The 18,104-nt window shown below is 47.8% G+C and overlaps 1 protein-coding gene across 2 annotated transcripts; it reads right to left on the minus strand.

Annotated features, from left to right (window-relative positions):
* Window positions 1-515: 515 nt before the first annotated feature.
* hs3st3b1b (heparan sulfate (glucosamine) 3-O-sulfotransferase 3B1b) lies at window positions 516-16,982 on the minus strand. 2 transcript variants are annotated; one of them, XM_067244437.1, is made up of 3 exons: window positions 16,800-16,982; window positions 16,411-16,718; window positions 516-1,134 (listed from the first exon to the last, which is right to left on the minus strand). In XM_067244437.1, the coding sequence occupies exons 1-3, from the start codon at window positions 16,980-16,982 to the stop codon at window positions 516-518; spliced, it is 1,110 nt and encodes a 369-aa protein (XP_067100538.1). The 2 variants fall into 2 exon arrangements, with proteins under 2 accessions (XP_067100538.1, XP_067100537.1); XM_067244436.1 differs by having other exon boundaries at window positions 16,411-16,982.
* Window positions 16,983-18,104: the final 1,122 nt, after the last annotated feature.

Consider the following 18,104-nt stretch of genomic DNA (forward strand, 5'->3'; position numbering starts at 1 on the left):
AAACATCACTGGACAGATGCAATGTTGCGAATGCTGCAGGAATCCCAGGATGCCAAGATTGAGAAGAAGGTGGAGGAAGAGGATGGCTGATGAACGTGAAGGGGAGGAGCATGTCGAAATCAGGATGCAGGTGGTTGCGGGGTTTCTCTCCACTGCTCTGTGGACAACGTACCCGTAAAATGATGCAGTTACACCTTTACCAACTGTGTTCATCTCGCATTTGGAAGCACCAACAGCCGGTCTGGCTTCACAAGACCAACAAAGGGAAGAGCAAAACAAAACTGAAACAACTGTGGAATGTTATTCAAACTAAAGGCGGGGCCAGATGTACAAAATATGGTTAGGCAGCTTAGTGAATTAATTGCTTAGAAATAAAAATAAATTATTATAAAATAGATTTCTGTACATTTTACATATATATATTTATACTGTAGCAACGTCTCCACATCTTTTTTTGCTGCTGAAAATTACACCAAAACAGCTTCACAACAAATAACATGTCCTCAGAATTTTCGTCAATCCCAACCAAAGTTGTGTCCGGTCATCTGGTAGAACTTCATGTTGAAGGGCCTGTAGAAGTCCCGTAGCCTCTGCACCACCTCAGGGTCAATGTTGGGGTGGGTCCGCCCTTTGGTTTTGCCCAGACAGTGGGGCTTGCTGCTGCCTTCGGCCTTCTTGAGGCAGGGGAAGCCCTTGGTCTGGTTGAAGTAGAAGTGTTTGTCTGTGATGATCCTCTTGAGCCCCAGGAAGTCCTGCACGCGGCCCAGCTCTCCGGCCGGGTCGCTGATCAGTCGCTCCCCGCTCACAAACAGGATCTGGCCCATGGGGAAGTACTGGAGCCAGTTGTCCAGGTGCTTGGCGTAGATGCCGATCTGGATGGCTGACCAGGAGGTGTCGATGAGGCCCGTGGTCCTGTTCTTGAAAGTCAGGCTCTCGAAGGTGGGGATGTCGGGCTTCTTGGACAGCGTCTGGGTGTAGTCGGAGATGGCCCTGGTGACGGGGTCACGCACCACCACGATCAGCTTGGTGTCCCGGGACATGGCCGAGATCCTGGCTGGAGCCTCTCTGGTCACAAAGTAGCTGGGGGTCTTCTCCATGGTGATCTGGCCCTCCAGGGTCTTGGGCATCAGCTCCCTGAAGAGAGGAGAGGGAGAGAGATAGACAGAGGGAGAGAGGGAGGGAGAGAGAGAGAGAGAGAGAGAGAGAGAGAGAGAGAGAGAGAGAGAGAGAGAGAGAGAGAGAGAGAGAGAGAGAGAGAGGGAGAGGGAGAGAGAGGGGGGGAGAGAGAGGGAGGACACAGTTAGGAGAGCGCAAGGTGGAGGAACCCTCGCATAATGTAATCAAGCAGATGGGGAGCATAGTGTTCTGTAATCAATGAATCACTTACTAGGGCTGCTTGGCCCTATTACGGAGCTCAAACCCGATTAGCGCAGGCAGACCTCCAACATCAACAGTACTCACTCGCTAGATACACACACCCCAGGCAAAATACCTTCCCTTCACACACCAAAATTCAGATATTTTCCTCATTGCACATTCACCAACCACAAAAGAACTCGGAATTGTTTAGAGTTAAGACCTACCAATGTTAGGATGACTGTAATGTAACATTAATCCAATTTTGTAAAGTACGTTTTTCTAGAGGCCACTCCCTCGTGATGGTGTTACAATAACAATAAGTTATTTTTTCTAGTTATTGTTATTGTAACAGCATCATGTGGCCGTGACGAGGGAGTGGCCTCCTGTCCTGTTTCTCTTCCTGTACCACTCGACTGGCTCCAGGTTGCCAGGCTTACTCTAAATCCCCCCCTCTTTACACCGTTAACCACTTAGGAGCCAAACACAGCCCTGTTCGCCTTTCACTGACTCTGCCTTAGGCATGTACACAATGCACAGCTTCGGGACATGCGCCTGAGTTGAAAGGCGACTCGACTTGTTTCATAAAAAAGCAATCTGTTAGTAGTAAGGCGGGGGAGGCTGGGGTGGGGTAGGAATGGAGAGGTGGGTGGGTGTTTGGGAGGGAGGGATACATTACATGCAAGAACTATGATCAAAATCCATTTGAGAAACGCTCGTTTTGAATTGAAAGTGAACGCGCTTTTGCCGCCAAGCTGGCTTCAGTTTTCGGGGGAACGCTGCCCAATCGTAGAGAGTGGATCATGACGAGGCGATAAGGGGGGCTTTGACGAAAACCCAAGCACATGGATCGTATCCTCTGTTCATGGCCTCATGGCCCCTGGCAGGAAACCCTGTGGCTGCCCTCCGTGATGTGGACATGGGATCACATGTGTTTCTGATGTTCGCTTGGAGGGGAGGGTTCGTACAGTAGAACCGGAGATTACAGGTGCGTGCCCAAGCACGCTTGTCAGTGTACCTATCCAGGCAATGAGAGAGAGAGAGAGAGAGAGAGAGAGAGAGAGAGAGAGAGAGAGAGAGAGAGAGAGAGAGAGAGAGAGAGAGAGAGAGAGAGAGAGAGAGAGAGAGAGAGAGAGAGAGAGATAGAAGGAGAAAGGAAGAACGAGAGAGATAATAGAGAGGAGAGAGAGAGAGAGAGAGAGAGAGAGAGAGAGAGGGAGAGAGAGAGAGAGGTAGAGAGGAAGAGGAGAGAGTGAAATAGAGGAGGGAGAGCGAAAGGGAGAGAGCAGAGGGAAAGAGGTAGAACAAGGAGGGAGAGCGAGGGAGGAAGGGAGGGGTGATAGTGGGGTCGGAGGGAAGCCAGGTGTAGGTAACACCAGGCAGGAGTATCACTACTCCTGTTAGTCCTTTGTCCCTTGCCGCGAAGCAGGTTGTGCTGAGGCAGAGTTACAGGCCCTTTGTGAAGAGCGCTCTCCGTCCCACCTTGTAATCTCACTGGGGCTGTCCACGCACACAGTCCAATACTGGAGAGAGTGGCCTTTACGCCACGGCAGAGGAGGGCCAGAACAATGGCCCCGCCCTGCGCCTCCAATGTTCCTCAGTGATGCTCTTTAAAGTCAGTACTAATCCAGGTCATGTAAGAGTGGCTCATGGCTAATTCATGTAACACGGCCTGTCTGTGAAGGAGACATACCATGAGGTGGAAATTCCCTTGAGAGAGAGAGAGGTGGATGAAATAGAAGAGAAATACATGGATGGAATACAATTGTGAATGCCTGGGGTGAAATAAGGTGTCTAATGAAACGCTTTATGGAAATGTGTTGGCAGATATGTATGCTTGCTGTGGTGTGTATTGAATAGAGAGTCATTTATCTAATTATGATGATATCTGGCTAATTACTGACACGTTGTCTGAAACGAGTGGAAGAGAATGGAAGAGAGCCATGGAGAGGTCCAAAAAAACGAATTAACATCAAAACAGATAGAGTACATACTTTCTATGCAAGAGCATGACAGATCGTTTTTTAAGAGCAGCCTTTATGGCAGAGAGGAAGACGAAACACAAAAACAGGCTCACTCACGCTCACTCACACACACACACACACACACACACAAATACACACGCCTCGAAAGCATTTATGCCAATTGAGCTGTTTAGCGTTCTTGAATGTTTACAAATAATATAAGCCTAACATCTCCTTGTGAAAAATACACTCTATTAGTTACTCTGTCAAGCAGTTGTGCTGATACTGCCTGCAACCTTTCTGTTCTGTTTTGTGCTAAAACATGGCCAGAACCAACACACACACAAGCAAAATGGCTTTTCGACCTAATCCCATTTCAACATCACAATGAGGAAAGGCCATAGGGAGAAGACCGTGAGGTAAACCATGTGTATGCTGATAGATTATGTTGATCCAGGCTCAAGAAAGCCGGGGAGCCATCTTGCGACTCAAGTGTTGGGGGTTTGGATAAGAGGGTGAAAAGGAGTTGGGAGAGGGGGGGGGGGGGGACAGAGAGCGGGAAGAAGAGGCCCTGTAAAGCACCCCAATAAAAAATGTCCACCTCTGACTTTTCCCCGTTCTCTCTTAAAAGAGTGGCAAAGAGGCCAAAAGAGGTGGGGCGGGGGGGGGGGGGGGGGGGGGGGGGGGGCAGGGAGAGGAGAGGAGGGGTGTCAGTGGGAAGAGAAGCTCTCGGAGGAACAATGCCCATTATGCTCGTTTTTGATTTATGAGGTGCTGCTTTTAAAGATTCCGTCAGCAAACAGGCAATTCTCTAGCACCCGGCTTCTCTGTTTCCAGGCTTTGCTTTGAAAACGAGGCATTGTCCTTCGGCCGCTGGGTTGAACGGGGCAGCGGCCGGGGCCACGGAGGGCGGGGTGGGGGGTCAGGGTGGAACCTTGGTGGGCTGAGGGTGGGGGCCCTTCTGAGGGGGCTCATTGAGGGCTGAGTGGGGCCACTTCTCAGGCTTGAGAGAGGGCGGCCTGTTTGGAGGGCTCTGGAGTGGAACGTGTGCCTTGGATCGGCCCTCGGAACCACCCCGCCTGTCTCCACGGAGGCCCCTGGGACCTCTTACTCCCCAGGTACATCAAACGGAACCTTAAACTGTAAACCGGCTCTCCGAAGCACAGCTGTGTGGGGGCATGCTTTACGAAGACGTACAAACGCTGTCCGGGCATTCCGACTACGTCTCTGAACCTGTCTCCTTCGTATTCTCTCTCTGTTTCTCTCTGTCTCCCTGTGGTCCTCTATCTCTCTCTCTCTCTCTCTCTGGCCATGCTTCTCCAATAAGACACAAAGCAGAAGCCCTCGTCGCATGTCGACTTCAAACGAGTGTCTGGAGTGGCCTTGGCTTTCAAACGGCCCTCATCCCCCCTGGAGATAAATGCAGGCAGGAAGGGGGTTATTTCTGTCTCCACCACTGCTACCTACCCCGGCTTTGATTGGACGATAAGAGCCTGTCTCTGTTCCAGTCCAGCGCACGTGCATCTCTAACAAAACGGCCGCTCTGTTCAAAGACAAAACCTTGTGATGACTCTCTCTCTCTGCCTGGTGTGTGTGTGTGTTGTGTTGGGTGTCCACTCCCATATGTAAAGATTTAGGATGTTTAAAGGATCTGTCTCTAGTTCGTTCATTTGAGTAAAGGCAAATGATGGGGCAAGTTTGTATCCAGCAGGGCTGTCTCATCGAGGAGCAGCACTGGCTGTCGTTGTACTCACACACTCACACACACACACACACACATCGTCTACACGCACACACCCAGCTGATGAGCTGTTTGAATGACCCCAGATTGAAGATAGAAGTCAAACCTAATTGAAAAACTAGCAGGGAAATGATTTCCAGACGTGGACTGCCTCGGCTACAAGTCATCCCATCCACTCTCGTCCGTTCAGAAAAGATTAGCACCCTGACTCTGAGCAGCAAGGGCTCGTCAAAGTGAATGACTTCCTCGTGCCCCCTACACACACAAACACTCTCAATCTCTCTCTCTCTCTCTCCCGGCCTCCTCTCCCAGCGCACAGGCTATTGATCACGAGGACTCCCTCGGCCTTCGGCGAGCAAGCGAGCCTCGAGATCTAAGAGCTAAGTGACACTTCAAGAGAGGGGGAGAGGAGGAAACGGGGGCCCCTTGAAAGGCTCTCTTTCTTCCCCGGGCCCCCGGCCCCCAGCGCTCTCCTCCGCAGCACAACCGGAGGAGAAGTGCTTCGGCACAAAGGAGACACTCTCTTCTGCGGTTCTTCGACCGATAGCCATCTTGAGTCTCACTTGTTCCTTGACCTCGACAACTAGGTGAATCGCTGACAACCCCCCCCCCCCCCCCTCCCCCTGACAACTAGTTGACAAGCTGTTCGCCATGTCACAAACAAACGGGAGAGGCCCTTCAGTGTTGAATAGGTGCCAGTGGCACAAAGTATCTCAAACCTAAAGTTCGAGGGTGATATCATAGCACAATTCTTTACCCACAAACCCCAATAATTATGAACTGATGGATGGACCATTCTATGGTCAATATGCTCCGGATCAAAATTTATGTCAAGTCAATTGAAACCCAGTCTTCCCATTACAGAACACTCAAGACCGCCTAGCAGAGTAGGATAAGCCTGGAATTGAAATAAGCGTAATTGAATAATGAATGTTTATGTAACACTGATACACACAGGCATGCAAAAACACACACACACACACATACTGCGGCTGCCACCGACTGAGCACACACACTACTCTCCTGGTGAGCTGCACACATATTTTCAAGGCAGCGCTGAGACACACAGAAGCCAGACATTTTGAAATACACCCCACTGTGCCCGGAGTCTGATATTATATTTAACCACAGAGCAAGGTTGTGGCTGTAATTTCACAGAATAAAGTGATGGTTTATGGCAGGGCCACTCCAGCCGGCTGCTACAGGGAGGGAGGAGAGGGCTGGGCTGTAGTAGCCCTGGGCCTCATCTACTCTGGTCGGCTTGGAGAGGATGGTAAGGTGCTGGTATGTAGACACTTAGAGCTTCCTGACACTTCATTTCCTGGATGAGAAGATCCAGGGATCCCCTCTTAAAACTGAGGCTTTGCAGGACCCTTTGTGTGAGTGGATGTGAGTGTGGATGTGTGTGTGTCGATCTGGGTGAGTGTGTGTGAGTGTGCCGGTCAGCGTGCGCAGGCCTGTGTGTGTCCATTTGTGTCGGCTCGCAAGTAAATAACTCATGCCGGCTGAGGGATGAACCCTATTGGATACTGCCGCTCCACAGGTCGAGCGAGTCGAGAGCATGTCCTCCTGCGGCGGAGAGTTTCACATGTACCCGACCTCGCTGGAGAACGGTGTCACTGTTGCCGTGGAAGCTTCTGGAAACAAGCTCTCGGCAGGATGAATAATGAAGAGAGCAGTCGCCTCCCAGACGCTAACCTGGAGGGGTCTCAGATCCCTGCAGGGTCAGGCCCGATCCGCTTACCGCATTCTGCTGGGAGTCTATCCTGCTCGGGTGGAAAACAACCGGGCCCTCAGCGACAGCCAACAGTCGACGGCCGGGGCTTGGACAGGACCCCGTCCGTTTGCGCTGGGACACACACGGAGACCAGAGCCCCGTGCCAGAAAAGTGTACAGTATTTCAGCGTCTTGGAATTTCTTTCCCAGCAGCGTCGAAGCTGGGCCCTGTGGTGGAAACCTCCAGCTGCAAGGCTTTTTAGGCTGGTTTGGAAGGGGAGATCAGAAAGTAGCGCGACAGAACGGATAAGTGGGGAACTAACCGCCCCCATGCACATCATGAGGGACCGTGTCTCAGGCTGCGTGTCAGGGACACGCCGACAGAGGAGCGCTCCACACCACGGGCTCCGGAACTTTCTTAAGTGAGGTTAAAGTGTCAGGGAAACGTTCGCCCGACCACGGCGGTCTCTGTGATGGCCAGCGTCGCCGTAGCATGACACGGACGAATCAATCTATGCCCCCAAAATCCCGCCGTCGGTCGAAAAAGTCTGTTTTCGCATTTGCGTATCGTTCTCCTCCAGCACCTCTGTAGAACAGATCGGAATCCGGGTGTGTTTCTGGTGGTGGGGCAAGCCTGTGGCCGGACTAGGCTTCAGCAGAGTTACTGAACGTCAATAGCACTGGGCATGCTCTAAGAGAGCCCTCCATGTGGTATAAATAAACCAGTGAATCTGGAGAAGAGAGGGAGGTGGGGGGAGCATATGCCTTTCCTCTTCCTCTGTGGTGTGCGGGAGACATGCTCTCCGTCTTAGCACAGCATCTCATCTCCAGACACCGTTTGCCGCCGCTGCTTCCTCCTGAAAGAGAGCGGAGGAGGACGGCTCGTCCCGCCAGAAAGGGGTGATTTCCCAATTCCTCTCAGAATGATGGACGAGCCGTTCTTAGGAAACACTTAACCCCTCGCATCGCTTTGCAGGCCGCGCGATACGGGATAAAGCACCTGAGAATGGAATGGTGAGCCGTGCCAACAAGCTGCTCGAGGCACAAAAGCACCCTCCCGTCACCCCTCCCTATACACACACGCGCGCACACACACAAGGCAGGCGGGCGCATGGGGATAGCACCCGGTGTTTGCTTAGAGCGAGTAATCCACTGTGATCAGTGTATTTGCTCAGGGTGTTTGTTAAAGGTGTTAGTGAGACACTGGTGACCTCCTGAGGCACATTCCAGTTCGATGTGAGACGAGTGTGTTTGTTAATGTGTGTGCGTGTGTGTGTTTGTGTACACACAGCAGGGGTAGTGATTTACTGACACTTGAAATGCACAAAGAGGCAAACAGGTCTTTGATCTGGAGTCAATCTCTACAGTAGGCATGAATGAAAAGATGAAACAGACTGAAAAAGAGCGTGTCGCCGCCCCCTTTACACTCGGCGCATGCACGAACCACTCACTCACACGCACACACACACACGCACACACACTCACCAGCATCCTACTTTGCCTCTTGTTTGAATTGGCTGTCATCCGTAACTGCTTGCGTACCTTTTGAAGACAGGTGATCAGCAAGACAAGGGGATTTCCTTCATGTCTCTGAATCCACCTCTCTCACACACCTCTCTCTGTCTCTCTCTCTCCCTCTCTCTCCCTGTCTCTCTCTCTCTCTCTCTGTCTCTCCCTCTCTCTCTCTCCCTCTCTCTCTCCCTCTCTCTCCCTCTCTCTATGCCTCCATTCCCCACGTACAGCTGCAGTACTGGTTAATGGTTTACAAATTCCTGAAGACAGGCTGTCTCTCTGGCTAACATATAATTAGCTAAAATTGCTATCATACCGGTAGTGACAATTAAACCATTCATTTTTAGAGAGGATGAATGACAGCAGCGCAGTGTTGCAACTCCAGGCATTTTGGCTGCCTTCTTTTGGAAGCCGGCCTGGATATTGTCTGCCATGATATCTCGGGAGCGTCCCGAAGACAAGATAATTGCAGCCAAGTGAGTTTCACGTTCACTCTCTCTGCAGCAAGTCATCGCCAAGCACAGACGTGAAGGGGAAGTGGATATTTCAGAGTTGAATTGTTCTGTTTTAATTGGATGTCTAACCACGGGTCGAGCACGATAACTGCTTCCTATCTTCCCTCTCTGTCATCCCCATGTGGACCTCACGGCTGGGAGGGAAACAGGATCCGCTCCCTCCAAGCCAGACAGAAAAGTCCAAAGAAGAGGAGGGGAAAGAACTATAAAAATCAAAAAAAGGATTGGGGGAAAAAGACGTTTAAGAATCAGGCCTTTGCCAGATAAATATGTAAGCCTTGGCTAGAGCACTTCAGCTTTTGTTTGTTGTCATAGTAAATGTCAACCACATAAAAGTTTGACTTCCTCCACTGACTTCTCTCCTCCTTAAAGGAGTTGTTTTATCCAGTCTTTCAGGGCAAAGAAAACTGACAGATAAAATTGACTAATTCTTCCGCTTCCTTTTGTCCAAAACAATCTAGCCAGGTACCTTCCTGTACAGTATCGAGTCTTTTCCTAAGTTCAGTTATATGTTCAGTTAAAACAGCTAGAAATCAAGTTGCCATAGCACTGGGGCTGTCTGAACTGTTGAGGTAAAAGAAGAGACAGGAAAATGTGTCCGGTAAGTTTGGCTGGGTTGCCTTGGAGTTTAGCTGTAGGGTTCTCACTATGTTCCCAAGAGGGGGAAAGAGAGAAAGAGAGAGAGAGAGACCACTCAGGGATTCTAATGAGCTGTGTTCTTTTACAGCCAGGGTTAATGGAACCTCAGGAGAGAGGCCCCCTCTCCCTCTCCTTCATTCTTGTCTTTCCGTCAACTCTCTCTCTCTCTCTCTCTCTCTCTCTCTCTCTGCTCCCAGTGTGAGGGATGCTCACCAACACCCTAATGGCTACTTTTGGGACTTAATACCTAGGACACATCCAGGTTTACAGGTTTACTGTCATCACCTCCTCCGCCCGACCTCCTCCTCCTCCTCCACGCCCTCCTTACTGCCACCCACCCACACTCCCAGACTTTAGGGAACGGGGTGAAGGGAACAGGGACTATAGTCTTGGAGGGGGAGCGCTTACCAATCGAAAGGCTAATGATTAACAAAGCATAGTATAAGCGAGCTAGTGTTTCTTTCCTCTTGCTCAGCCCCTGGGCTCTTTTTAATGTGTCAAAGAGTGTTTATTTAGCAGCCATGAATGACCATTAACCGGGGAGGGAGAAGGCCTGGTTCTGTTCTGACATGTGTTCCGACATCCAAATTATCACCTCGTTAAAAGGAGCCCGATTCTTCCCCCCCGGCTGAGGGGAGGGCCTGCACACGGATGGGGAGAGAAACAGTGACGAGCGTTGCTATCTTCTTTTGCTCTTCCCCCTGTCTTCCCCGCTGCTCTGTCACCAATCTGGCTTGGATCCACTGAGAGAAAACATACACTTTATTTCAAAATGGGAGATTTAAAAAAAATTATTAGCGATTTTGTCAAAAGCTAGGCCGACTTGAGTGAACGCAAACAATGGCGGGAGTTTGCGTGGCGCGGCACGTCAGAGTTTGACAGTGAGTTCCTGTCAGCTTTTCTCTGCAGCAACACCAGGGGGTTCCTGCCTGTGGCGGCCATGTCACTGTTGTGGTTAGCACTCCGGCGGCTAGCTCACTGGGTCTGGCCCACCACAGTGGTGTGTGCCCCTCCCCTCTCCCCTGGTTGCCCCTTTCACAATTAGCCGGTGGTAATTCGCGGATGAAAGCTGCCTTTCTCCGGCTCCCCCCACCCCCTGTCTTTCCCTGTCCGTGGCTGTTGCCGTGCCAGAGTGGGCAAGGGGAAGGAGAGGGGGGGGCCCCTTTCCTTCCACACTGACCCAAAGCTCTCTGGGAGAGGGTCACTGGTGCTTACTGGGGCCTGCAGGGAGACCAGCCCAGGACTGGGCCAACAGAGCACGGCATGTGACACTATTCTTATTTGCAGACAGGCAAAGCACACAGCTGGAGAATGGAAAAGGAGGAGCTTCATAAAAAAAAAAGAGGGAATGGGTTGTTTGGGGGTGGTATTGGAGGGGAGGAATAGGGGGTAGGGGTTTGGATGGATGGATGGATGGATTGGGGAGGGAGGGGCAGGGTTAGAACCTGGCCACAAAGAAAATAATCCGCTCATTTGGGAAAACGTCCGGGGTGTGTTTTAGCCGTCGTTTCAGGCGAGTTGTTTCGACGCCGGCGGAGGCTTTGAGGAGAGGATGTCAGCCTGCTCTTAGCTGGATGGGTTGGCTGCTCGGCCGTTGGGCCCCTGAGGAGAGGTTGGAGGGCCGGGGGCCGGGGGCCGAGGGTTTCGGGAAGCCCCGACGCTGGAGCGTCTGACCGTCCGAGACGGCGCATTCCTCTCCTCTGACCTCCGCGTAATCGCAGCCACATTTCTTAGGGCTTCGCGCAAAGATATCAGCTCGGCTGTCAACCGCTTTCCTGTCGAACTCGTTCGAAAGAATACGCACCCCTTCCTCGCCTGTGTTTTTGGAGCAAATGAATTCAACAACTGGAGACGGGAGACATCCCTGTGGGATTAGCAGAGGCCAGCAGCGTTCTCCAACCCTGCAGATGGTCAGCACACAAGCCTTGTTCCCCTTCAGACGTCAGACTGACCCCCCAGTCAAAGGCCCTTAACCCACCAGCACACAGCGCCTCCAATCAGGTCTGAAGGATCAATACACACCCCTCCCAGGAGACCAGCGCCCTTGTGTGATGTGTGCGTGGTGCCTGTGTGTCCTCTGTCTCATTTCATCATTGCTTGATCGGGGATGAAAATGATTTGTGAATCCCAGCTGAGACTCGTGAGTGGCGAATCTACACACGTTTAGCCATGGCTGGACGCTGTGTTCTGCAGAGCAGTGTTGGCCTTTAAAAGGAAACCCAGTGGCCCGTGCGAGTTGGAGGGCCACTAGGGTGGAAACCAGGTGGCCCTTTTTTTTTCCTCGAGGAGAGGAAGTAAGGCATGAGAGGTCACTGGAGAGAGTGTGTCTAAGTCACCTCCACGGAAGTGGGAGAGCTACTGGGGAGGAGAGATAAAGAGAGTTCGCCCATCCAGAACTGTCCCTGACATGGCCAGGAACCCCAGCCTGGTTCCACTGCCAGCAGGCTGGCCCCACCAGCTCAGATAAGAACTTTAAAGTGACAGACTTCCGCAAACATCTCCAGCTTGATAGCGTGTTTTTGTTTCTTTTTTTCATAAGCCCTCTTTCGAACAACGGCCCACTTGTCTCTTTGCGGTGCCGCTCCGAAGCCTAGTACTAAACTGGTGCTGCTGGTTAAGTGCGTTTACCTCAGGGCCTTTATCAGGGGGGCGGAGACAAAGTTCACCCACAAAGACACCCTGCTCGGGCATGGCGCCGTTTCGGCCAGCCAGCCCTGCGTCAGTGGGACTGAGGCCTAACCTTTGATCAGAAACCACACACAGTGTGTCTTCCAGAGCTCCACCAAACGTCCCCTTCCCTAATATAGCAACACGATTAAGGTCTATCAAGTGCCAATATCATAAACGTCCGAAAATCGCATGGGAGTTTCAAAGACCGTAATCCACTTTTCTCGATGCGAAACATCTCAAGTTAGCGCAAAACACGGCTCGACTATGTTATTTATGATGTTGATACTGCAAGAAGCATCTGAAGGTGTACTTGCTGACATAACACACAGGGCTTTTAGTCGTTCACACCGACGTGAGTCCTGAGTCTTAGCGTCTGTTGCCCTCGTATATAGGCCCGGCAGTTTTAGAGGCCTCCTTCATATGTTCTGAACTACGTGTTAAATCATAAAAGCTCTTCCAGGGAGGAGCTGCAGAACAGCGGCGTAATGCCGTGAGCCCAGGCGGAGACACGAGAGCCCGCGACACGACAGCGAAACCACACCGCAGTAATTATATATCAAAGCCCGCTCCTAGTCAATACGTCGACATGCAATATGGATGGAGGAAGGGAGGCACCGCAACCTGACAGTCTAACTGCGGATCGTAACCAACAACACTGCAGTCAACAAAATGGCTCTCGTCAAAACAGTCGATCGCCTCGTATGCTGCACGAATGGCCCGTCTGTTAAAGAAATGTGCAAAGTATATCAAATTTGAACCTTTGGATTGATCTGGCCCAACAAGTGGGCTTCCACATTGTGGCAGATGCCAGCAAAATTGCAGGAGCTATTAAATCCACATGTTTGTTCCACTCCAGACAGGAACACTGGAGGTCTCATGCAGGGCCTGCCCAACTAAACTCAAACTAAAGTGTCGAGGAGTTACTCTGAGTCTGACTACACCGACACACTCTCTCCTCTCCCTCTCTCTCCATCTCCCTATCTCTCTTGCTGTTTATCCATGACCTCACAGTTGAAATGCATTCCTCCTGATACTCAAAAGCAGGAATCATGCATTTATCTTCCGTACAAATAGAAACATCAGGGACTCACAATTCATCTGTTCTCACTGCTCAAGTTATGTTGTACTGTTTTCATCCTCTCTCTCTCTTTCTCTCTCTCTCTCTCAAACGCTCATATCCATATTTAGTTGGTGGACTTCCAAAGCTAAAATGTGTGATTCCCATGGGTCTACAGGGACAGAGATGGTGTAAAACCACTGTAGCAGCTGATAGTAAGACATAGTGCAAATGAACACTGAGATAGAGTTGAATTGCACAACCTATGTAAACTGTACTCCAAATCCCTTAGCAGATAACCACACCATCACGGAATGGTATTTCCGTTGAGAATATTTAAGAGGTTGTTGTTTTTTCTAAAAGGCTGACTGGTTGCTCTGATATGAGCTCTCTCGACGTCTAGAAAAACACCACCACTGTGGTCTCAGTATCAGACAGTAATGGGACACATTAACAATGAAGATTATCTTCTATTTTATCTTCACGAGAGAACAGACAAACTTCAAAATTATCAAAGTTCTTTTTTTTTTTTTCTTTTTTTTTTTAAAGCTGGATGGACTGTGACCAGCAGGCTTACTTCATTCAATAGAGTTTAGGTCACTGTGATCCTATCTGTCTCACTGTTGAATCATATCCATTCACGAGGACGGAATAAAATAAAATAAATGAGAGTGCAGCACTCGGTTGAACAAAACACCACTACCCAGATATAGAATGTCTGTGTAGCATTGCTTAGCACGTCCAACACGCCACATCTGCTGTTGTATGAGGATTTATGAAACTATGAACGTAGTCTTGACAACTTGACTGGACAGAAAACATGTACTTTGGTTGGTAAATAACGTTCAGTATTTAAAGCTGCTTGTTTAGTCCACATTTGTGTCCTGACTATGTGTGTGTGTGTATGTATGTGTGTGTGTGTGTGTGTGTGTGTTCGTCACTTACATAAAGCAAATCATCTTTGTTTATTTTAGCATTTCAGAGAAAATTATCAGTTGAAGTAATGTCGATTTTTCCTAGAAACGTCTGTTCAAAAGTGCAACAACACCTAAAGAGGATTAATAGTCCACACAACATAACCACTACAAGGAACATGACTTGACAATGGGAACATGTATTACCTAAGAGATAAACCTTTCTCAAAATGAAGCGTCACATTCAAGGGCTAACTAACTAAAACACTGCTGATATCAAAGCAGAGCTCAATTGTGTTCCCTTTATAAACTGGACGAAAGTGTTTTTCTCTGGAATCAAATCCACAGCCTGCTACTAACACCTAGGTTTCCCATTCGGGCTAGTCTTTCATTTTGCTCAGCTTTTGGTGAGGGGCCCTCGAAGGTTTTGCATATTGAATGGGCTACTCTTCAGAAACTGGACCAAATCCGTTTATTCAGAGAGGCTTCCAATCCAAAACTGTTTTTATCAACTTGTCAGACGAGCTATTAGTTCTGCCCCGTCTTCCACTCCCATAGCCCACGGCTGGAGCGGTGGAGAGAACTGAGAATCCAGAGCTTTAGAACTTCAGAACTACGGTTGGCATAGTTGTTCTCAAACGTTCTAAATGTGAAAAGTTTCATGATTAACTATCATTTGGTTACACTCACTTGCTTCATAAAATGTTTACGGCACATGAACACATTTCTAATTCATGCATTGGCTGGAAAGTGTGAGACTGCAGAACAGTTTTCATGCATGAATAGGCTATGTTTCAAAAATAGTTGCAGGAAAGTTTTGTCACTGTTTTGACATGTTATTTTACTTATATTTTTTCCATAAAGTACACTGCATTTATTCAGAGATTTAGGAATTTGAGTACTTGTCAAGTCCTTCAAAGAATAACATCTTTATGAAATATGATTAATTTGGAGGTAGCATATCTCTGAATAAGTTAGACTGATTTGTGTTAAACTGTTGATTGTAGACAACTGTAAAAGATTTAGTTCCCTTGGAGTTGATTAATTGTGTACCTTCATTGGTTGTATGTCAAGTCTCGAAAAGCATGTATTAACCTACTTTTTTTATTTAGAGAAGTTTACAAATAATCCGCCGCCTAACCCATCAGGAAAGTGCATTCACTCTTCATCAGAGAAACACCATGAAGACAGTATAATTTATGAGGTAGTTTGATGTATTAGTCTATCAAATTAACCAATTAAAACCAATGCCATTAACATGTATAGGCTATGCAAAATAGTCTTTATCTCAATCTCAGGACTATTGAAACGAAAGTAAATGCACATAGAAAACTATCTACGCATATAGTGTAATTTATAGGCCTCTTTAAAAAAATATTGATGCTTTTAAATGAAAATAATAATTATGTGTTGAACTCACTCAACAGACAGATTGTTGGTAAATCGTTAACTTGCAATTATGCTCTGTGTCCAATAGAGACCACTGCACAACGTTAGAACGGCCCGCAGCCTTGCCATTAACTGATAGCCTAACTAAAGGTTTATTTGGACAAGAACACACATCGTGAATAACTATAAGTTATATTTAATTCATACATGATGTTTAGAAGAAGATAAAAAGGTAAATAGCTCGAGAAATAAATAGCCTAATTCATCTTCGATTGATAGACCTCTCATCTCTATTTCATTCATATGTTCTCTTTTTCTATGTTATGGCCATACTGCAATCGATATCTGGGCGATAACTAAAACTTAATTTCAATGTCTTACAATATGCAGACGGTATGGTCTGAGACAGCCTAGACAATCCAGTTGAATAGTTGAATAGGGCACGACTGTGGGGTATTTTTCGTTTTACATTTGAAATATGTTAACAATTTGTATTACTAAAACATTGTGGATTTACTTTACTGTAACGTATTCTTTTATTATTTAGGCTATATGCGGGTCTACAGTAGACTATTCTCCAATGTGTTTGCAACATAGCCTATTATTAAATAAAATAATCTCTTAACCTCAAAACGCGGAATTGTAAGCATGCAGGTTAGAACAAAAAAAATGTCTGTAGCCCACAAACTTTAGAATTTCCGGTTTAAATGTAGACTATTTTTGTTTACTTTTTACAAAGCTATGTGGGTAATATTAAATGTGGAAAAAGTCAGTAGTTCCATATCGGTGCATGTTGTCTACAAAAACGGTAAGACGCACGGGCAATTTGAAATCATGAAACTTTGCATATCTATTGAATCCCCGAATTCATTAGAAAAGTGGGCTACTTGTTAGGTTTATGTCTGATAAAATTGTATACAAATTATTTGTGATTTACCTGTACCATTCCAGCCCGTTTTCATAGTTGCGGTCGAAGAAGTGCGGCTCGGCTCCAACCGCTCTGATGTCGGGATGCACGCGGAGAAACTCGAGCAGAGCGCGCGTCCCTCCTTTCTTCACCCCGATGATGACTGCCTGGGGCAGCTTCTTGCTTCCCGACCCGTTGGAGAAACTGGACATAGCACTCGGCTCAAGGGATCTCTGTTCACCCCGTATCTCGTCCCAGTCATCAGTTTTGTCCACTTCAATGTCGTTATTGAGCAGATCTCTGGAAGCAGTCCTAATAGATGGCTCATCATAGTCAGACTCTATGTCAACCCACGATTGACGCCTGGGCAGCAGTCTGGATATCAGATCCGTTTTACCGTTCTCTGTCCTTGTGCCAACGGCCATCGTCTCTTTACCCCGGTAATTGTCTACTACCAAACTTGGCATGGTGGCACAGTAGCCCACGCATGAGTATAACATGTATACCCACAGTAAAAACATGATGCAGAGTAAGACAAGTTTCTTTTTCACCGGGCTAAATGAAAGCGCATTCAGATTGTGACAGACCAGGCTATATTCCATAAGCCTGACGGTTGCATACCATATTCCAGCGACACATATTGCCAAAACCACTCACTCCTGGTGGCACTTCAACAATCCTCGCGAAATACGCATGCCACTGTTTAAAATAAAAGATATAGCATTGTCTAAAGCAAGCAAACGCAATTATATTTCCAGGAACTTAAAGCCATTGCCCAGTTTTTCACCATAATAATACAGAAATAAAAATCGGAGCGAAAGACAGGAGCACTTCGGTTCTATTCCAAAGCCAAGCTTCTCCCCACGCGCATCTCCGAGGTCTACCCTTCGAGCAACCGCTTGTTTAAAAGCTCCTGCTGAGCGCTAGACTTTTTACAGAGCGGTGGGCGGACGCACATTTGACTGGCAACAGCACTGGCCTATTGACGCGCTCAATCTAAACTGCTCGTCATTTGTTGATTGAAAGGAACGTATCACAGAATGTGGGAGGGCGTACGCGTGGGATCTTCACTTGACCGAAACTTGAGGGGATATAGGCCTATGTTTTGATTGAAAGGAAAATACTTCAACTATATTGTCAAGTATATTGCGTTTCTAATTGACCACGGGGGAGTAGCTCCACCAAAACGTTATGCTTAATTGATGACTACAATTATAAAACCTGTATCCGGGTCAAAAACTAATGCCGTGCGTGTCAGTTAATTTGTGTAAATTATAGAACTGTTTTCTGAGTTATCAATGTATCTTCTGAAACCCAGGATAAAGAAAAGGACGCAAAATTAAACTATTAAGCTACCTTTTTCACATTTGTTGTTATTCTTGGCAAAGTTTCTATGTCCAAAATGAAAGCCCTTTGCTTCTTGAATAGGCCTTTGGACTCATCTCAGTAAAATACAAAATGAAAATTCGCAGTCACATGAAAAAGTACATGTAAGAATTTTGACCAAGTTGATGTTGAATTTAACAATAACTTTAAACCTTCACCAGTCTTTTGCAGACAATTCAATGAACACAATTCTTATCGTGAAAACATTTCTGGATAAAATAGTAACAACGTTAGGCCTGTTATAACCAGTAGCATATACAATACTAATACTACTGGTAGGCTACTACTGGTATACATACGAATAATGAGAAGAAAATGTATAACAGTAAGACATATAG

The sequence above is a fragment of the Osmerus mordax genome, chromosome 10 (assembly GCF_038355195.1).
Source record: "Osmerus mordax isolate fOsmMor3 chromosome 10, fOsmMor3.pri, whole genome shotgun sequence".
Classification (NCBI taxonomy): domain Eukaryota; kingdom Metazoa; phylum Chordata; class Actinopteri; order Osmeriformes; family Osmeridae; genus Osmerus; species Osmerus mordax.

Coding starts and splice junctions, on each gene's coding strand:
- hs3st3b1b (XM_067244436.1), bottom strand. CDS start 16,982: ATGGAATATAGCCTGGTCTGTCACAATCTGAATGCGCTTTCATTTAGC. Junction 1,135..16,410: donor AACGGGCTGGAATGGTACAG/GTAAATCACAAA, acceptor TCCTCTCTTCAG/GGAGCTGATGCCCAAGACCC.